The sequence below is a fragment of the Otolemur garnettii genome, unplaced genomic scaffold (genome assembly GCF_000181295.1).
Source record: "Otolemur garnettii isolate 467f Iridium unplaced genomic scaffold, OtoGar3 scaffold00245, whole genome shotgun sequence".
NCBI classification, from domain to species: domain Eukaryota; kingdom Metazoa; phylum Chordata; class Mammalia; order Primates; family Galagidae; genus Otolemur; species Otolemur garnettii.
The window spans coordinates 785282-791374 of record NW_003852640.1 but is presented as its reverse complement, the minus strand read 5'-3'; the positions used below and the strand labels follow the sequence as shown (position 1 = coordinate 791374).

The window sequence follows — 6093 nt, the reverse complement described above, 5'->3', positions numbered from 1 at the left end:
CTCACAGCAACCTTCAATTCCTGGGCTCAAGTGAGTCTCCTGCCTCCACCTCCCAAGTAGCTGGGACCACAGGCGCCCACAACAACACCTGGCTATTTTTTTTGGTTGCAGCCATCATTGTTGTTTGGCGGGGCTGGGCTGGATTCGAACCTGCCACCTTAGGTGTATGTGGCTGGCGCCTTAGCCACTTGAGCCACAGGCATCAAGCCTATTTGTTAACTTTTAAAAAGTTTTTTTTTTAAAGTTTTGTTACATGTTGGGATTTATTTTCTCACTCTATTCACCTAATTTGGAATATGTAAATTTCTTTTTGAAACAGAGTCTCACTATGTCACCCTCAGTAGACTGCCATGGCTAGTCTCCAGACCTAAAACTGTTTATGTAAAGAAATATGGCTTATGCTGAAGACCTGTTTTCCTGCTGGGAATCTGGAATTTGGGTATCTCTCTGGCAGAAGGTGCTGTGTAACCAGCCCTTCAATGCCCCTGAGCTGGGCTGTAAAGGGAGTGAAGATTTATGGCTGTAGCCAAATTAACAAGGGCACTGTGAAGTGCTGTATCTTCCCTCTTCTTATAGACAGGCCAGTAACAGAAGCAGCAGACAGGCTTATCACTGGTGATTGTGCTCTTGCCAGTGATTCTGCCCTAGAGACATGGTTTTTGAGCAAGAACTGAGGCCTGTGGCTCTTACCCCTGCTGTTCATTCAAGAACTCATTATAGAAGCAGATTCTCAGAAACATTTTTTTAAAAGAGAAAAGTTTACCATTTCCTTTCTACCTATTTAGCTCTTTTCAGATATTATGAAAACAGAGCCCCAGGCGGTACCTGTGGCTCTATGAGTAGGGTGCTGGCCCCATATACCGAGGGTGGGCCCTGGTCAAACTGCAACAACAAAAAATAAAGCCAGGTGTTGTGGCAGGCACCTGTAGTCCCAGCTACTTAGGAGGCTGAGGTAAGAGAATCACATATGACCAAGAGTTGGAGGTTGCTGTAAGCTGTTGACACCACTGCACTCTACCGAGGGCGACAAAGTAAGGCTCTTGTCTCTGAAAAAAAAAAAAAGAAAGAAAGAAAACAGAGCCCCATAGGGGTACCGGGTCAGCAAGCAGAGAGGCCAAATATGATCAATCTTAGCCCTTGCTGAGAATTAGATGATTTTTCTGTTACTGATATTTTTCTGTTATTTTAGCAAGGCCATCCTTTTGAGAGAGGATACCCAGGAAACGTGAAGTCTGGAAGAACAAAAGGATTTCTCAGAGAAGCCCAAAGACACATCTGCAAGGTCCTCTCCATAGTAACCCAGTTTTTTGTTTGTTTGTTTGTTTTTGAGATAGAGTTTCACTTTGTCACCCTCAGTAGAGTGTGGTGGCATTATAGCTCACAGTAACCTCCAACTCTTCCGCTTAAGCTATTCTCTTGTCTCAGCCTCCGGAGTAGTTGGGACTACAGGTGCCACCACAACATCCAGCTATTTTTAGAGACAGGGTCTGGCTCTTGTTCAGGCTGGTCTCAAACTTGTGAGCTCAGGGCAATCCACCCCCCTGGCCTCCTAGAGAGCTAGGATTACAGGCAACAGCCACCACACTGGGCCAGTAACCCAGCTCTTCAGAATTTGTAACACTGTGCAAAAAACAAAAAAAAAAAAATCAGGGTGGTGCCTGTGGCTCAAAGAAGTAAGGTGCTGGCCCCATATGCCAGAGGTGGTGGGTTCAAACCCAGCCCCGGCCAAAAACTGCCAAAAAAAAAATTGTAAAACTTAGCTTTCTGGTTCCTTGAAGCTAATGCTTGCTGCTTGCTTCCCCCTCTACAAACCCTGCACATGATTTGACACCTCCAATGAGAAGTAATACGGTAATTCCTTTTCCCATCTACTCGTGAATCCAATAAAATTACAAGGACAGAGTGTTATGCCCGAAATTCTCCCAAAAGACCCCCACAGAAAGTCTGAGACACACTCCGATGTAAAAAGCACGAGATGAGTTTATTTCAGGCCCCGGGAAGCCTGGACTCTCCTGGCTTGCAAGCCTAGGACGAGCCCCGAACCCGGGGTGTAGGAAGTTTTTATGGGGTACAGAAAGCAAGGGGGTAGGGTCCAGTACGAGTACACTTTTCTTTTTTTTTTTTTTTTGAGACAGAGCCTCAAGCTTTCCCCCTGGGTAGAGTGCCATGGCATTACAGCTCACAGCAACCTCCAACTCCTGGGCTCAAGCGAGTCTCTTGCCTCCGCCTCCCAAGTAGCTGGGACCACAGGCGCCCGCCACAACGCCCAGCTATTTTTTGGTTGCAGCCGTCATTGTTGTTTGGCGGGTCCGGGCTGGGGATCCGAACCCGCCACCTTAGGTGTACGTGGCTGGCGCCTTAGCCGGTTGAGCTATAGGCGCCGAGCCACGAGTACACTTTTCATTGGTGGTTGGTGATTTCATTAGTAAAAGAGGAAGTAAAGGAGGATTTGCATTGGTAGCTGATGATTTCACTAGTAAAGGTGAATTTGGATTGGTACAGGTGAGGGGTGGAGGGTCCCTTAACCGGGGGCTAGAGTTGGTGCAACCTGGTTACCTGTATTTCAAGGTAATAGAAACTTATTGTTTATTATAGCAACTATTTGCCTAAGGTGACTCAGTTTACAGCGCAGTGGCTGTGCAACCTGAGGTGGGGGAAAGCAGCAGGGAGTGGCCCTGCAGGTTTCACTGGCAGAGGTTGGGGCGGAAGGGCTATGCCGTAAACAGCTAGGAATGGGGCTTGTGCTGTAAATAGCCAAGAATGGAGCCTGTGCTGTAAACAACAAAATGGAGCTAGTTTGGCTCTCACAAGAGCTGATGGGGAGCTTCATCATTTTGGATTCTAGTCTGCTGCAGCTCCGCGGTTGAAATCAAACCTCTTCCTCTTCTATTCCAGGTGTTTGGGTGACTCTTTCTGTCTGCTTTCTCTCCACTGGGCCTAGATTCCTGCAACACTTTTAAAAGTTAAGACTGCTCTACAAAGAATATCATGTCTAATTCTTTTTAGTTTTTAAATTTTTTTTTAAGAGTCTCACTTTATCATCCTCTGTAGAGTGCTGAAACGTCACAGCTCACAGCAACCTCCAACTCCTGGGCTTAGGCGATTCTCCTGCCTCAGCCTCCCGAGTAGCTGGTACTACAGGCGCCCACCACAACGCCCGGTTATTTTTTTTGTTGCGGTTTGGCCGGGGCAGAGTTTGAACCCGCCACTCTCGGCATATGGGGCTGGAGCCCTACACACTAAGCCACAGGCGCCGCCCCACTTTTTATTAGCTATCTTTCGCCCTGTATTTCAGACATTTTTTTCAAAGGACAACTGGAAAAACGAAACGGTACGAAAACGAGAGAACAGAAAATGTGTGGCCGCTGAAGGACAGAGACCAAGATGTGCAACTTGCCTCCAGCAAGACCTGCCACTGCAGCGACCCTGGGTCGCACTCATGGTACTCCAGGGGAACGAAGACCACCAAGCTTCCGGGATAAGGAATTCGACCGTGGACACCCGGGAGCCAGATGTGCGACGGACTTCCGGAAGTCTTGATTCCGCGCGCCGGAAGTGGGAACGGATCGCGGAAGTCCGATTCCTGGAAAGCCCAGGCAGCTGGTAGATGTAGTTCTGTGAGGCTGGGAGCCGGGCTGGCAGTGGGGCGGAATGGCGGGACTGGAACTCTTGTCTGATCAGGGCTACCGAGTGGACGGGCGGCGCGCCGGGGAGCTGCGCAAGATCCAGGCGCGCATGGGGGTGTTCGCGCAGGCTGACGGCTCGGCCTACATAGAGCAGGGCAACACCAAGGCTCTGGCAGTGGTCTACGGGCCGCACGAGGCGAGTGGCCGTGCGCGAGTCTGGGAACTTGTGGGGCCGGGAGGTGGAATCGCGCTGCAGCAGGAACTGCGGTAGGCGCCGCGGGGCTGCCAGACTGAGCTGAGGTTCGGAGGCGATGGCCCAGCGTTTACGTAGCAGCTGCTCGGTGCCATATCTCTCTCAGTGTAACGCCACGGTCTTTTTACAGCGTATGGCGCTGTGGTCCCTTTTTTATCGGTCCCTGTCCCTGCGTATGACGCCACCTCACTCCACCTTCTCTACACTGCAAATCCCCTTTCTACAATAAACACTTCCTTGCCTTAACGCACCTGCCACTTCAAACGTCAATTTTGCTTAATCTCTTTCACCTTTGTCACCCCCATCCGCATTCCTAACATAAGCTGTCTGAGGATAAGGACTTTAAATAAAACCACCTGGTTTTACTGCTATTTCCAGCGCCGTAACAGTGCCTGGCTAACACAGACACTGGAAAAATGTTTGCTTAGGACATAAGCATGGGGACCCTGCTTTTCCAAGCTGAGAGCTCCAGGAAGGCGAATGCCTCAGGATCTCTCCTGAAACATGCATAGCACTGGTAGGGAGTGGGGGAGAATTCCAAATAGGGTTCAGGATCTCCGGGGAAGTGAGGGCTCATGTCACTGTAGATAGGAAAGGGATTTGGGATTTTATTTCACACTTAATGGGAAGCCTTTGGAAGGTCGGTAGGGTGTATGTGTGCAGGTAAGACTGGGACATGAAAAGCTGGGAGGGAATGGGCAAGGACGAGCCTAAGGAAGCCAGTTAAGACTGCATGCATGCCAGAGGTGGTTGGCAAGCGACTCTCTCTCAGCTGTTTTTTAGTGTTGCTGGGACACTGGAAGTGGAGGGAGAGGAGAAATGAAGGCTGAGCCAGGAAGGAGTGGGGAGTGTGACCTGGGAGGACTGTACCTGGCTCATGTGTCCTTCCTTCTCCAGATCCGGGGCTCCCGGGCTCGAGCCCTGCCCGACAGGGCCCTGGTGAACTGTCAGTACAGTTCAGCAACCTTCAGCACTGGTGAACGCAAGCGACGGCCACATGGAGACCGTAAATCCTGTGAGATGGGCCTGCAGCTACGCCAGACTTTCGAGGCAGCCATCCTCACACAGCTGCACCCACGCTCCCAGATTGATATCTATGTGCAGGTGAGCCATCTGCAGCCCTCAACCCTGGGAGGGAAGGGTATGATAGAAAGTGGGTGTGGCAGTCTGATGGACTGATGCCCCTGAGTGGGGGTTCCTGCAGGTGCTGCAGGCAGATGGTGGAACCTATGCGGCATGTGTGAATGCAGCCACACTGGCAGTGCTGGATGCTGGGATACCCATGAGAGACTTTGTGTGCGCATGCTCGGCTGGTTTTGTGGATGGCACAGCCCTAGCAGACCTCAGCCATGTGGAAGAAGCAGCTGGTGGCCCTCAGTTAGCCCTAGCCCTGTTACCAGCCTCAGGCCAAATTGCACTGCTTGAGATGGATGCCCGGTTGCATGAGGACCACCTAGAGAGGGTGCTAGAGGCTGCTGCCCAGGCTGCCCGAGATGTGCACACCCTGTTGGACCGTGTGGTCCGGCAGCATGTGCATGAGGCCTCTATCTTGCTGGGGGACTAAGTGTCCATGCCACCATGTCCAGAATAAAGCCCTGCTCTAATGCTCATACATTTTTCAGTGTGCTTTAATCTCCCTCCAGCACTTCAAGAACAGCACAGAACCCTGCAGAGACTGGCCTGGTGCTAACTCCTGAGGGGGACCAGGAGCTACTCCTCCCACCCCCCACATAAAATGATATGCCTCTTTGTAGCCTCAGGATTCAAACCCTGAAGAGGAAGGTGGAGTAAGGGTTTGGAGTGGGGCAAGTCCCGGGCTGGAAAGAGCAGCATGTGCCAGGAAGGGCTCAACACCACTGAGCAGTGAGGTGGAGCCTAGCAAAAATCAGACTAAGGAGTCTGTTATACTCACCCCAGCACATAAAGGGGCCTGAGCACAAGGGCTGAGGGAGAACTTGGTTGGCTATTACTCACCATAGAGACGTAAGCAGCCATGCCCCACATCTTCTAGGCTATAGTCCTTGGCCCCTTCTGCCACTTACTTTGGGCTCTAAAAGTATTATAGACATCTGTTCTTTTTTTTTTTTTTAATGTTTATTTTTATTTATTTATTTATTTATTTTTTGAGACAGAGCCTCAAGCTGTCCCCCTGGGTAGAGTGCCATGGCATTACAGCTCACAGCAACCTCCAACTCCTGGGCTCAAGCGAGTCTC

At 50.6% G+C, this 6093-nt stretch overlaps 1 protein-coding gene across 1 annotated transcript; it reads left to right on the top strand.

The window, feature by feature from the left end:
- Positions 1-3574: 3574 nt before the first annotated feature.
- EXOSC4 (exosome component 4) lies at positions 3575-5493 on the top strand. The gene is made up of 3 exons (XM_003802340.2): positions 3575-3822; positions 4777-4983; positions 5084-5493. The coding sequence occupies exons 1-3, from the start codon at positions 3652-3654 to the stop codon at positions 5441-5443; spliced, it is 738 nt and encodes a 245-aa protein (XP_003802388.1). The 5' UTR covers positions 3575-3651; the 3' UTR covers positions 5444-5493.
- The last annotated feature ends 600 nt before the right edge of the window (positions 5494-6093 follow it).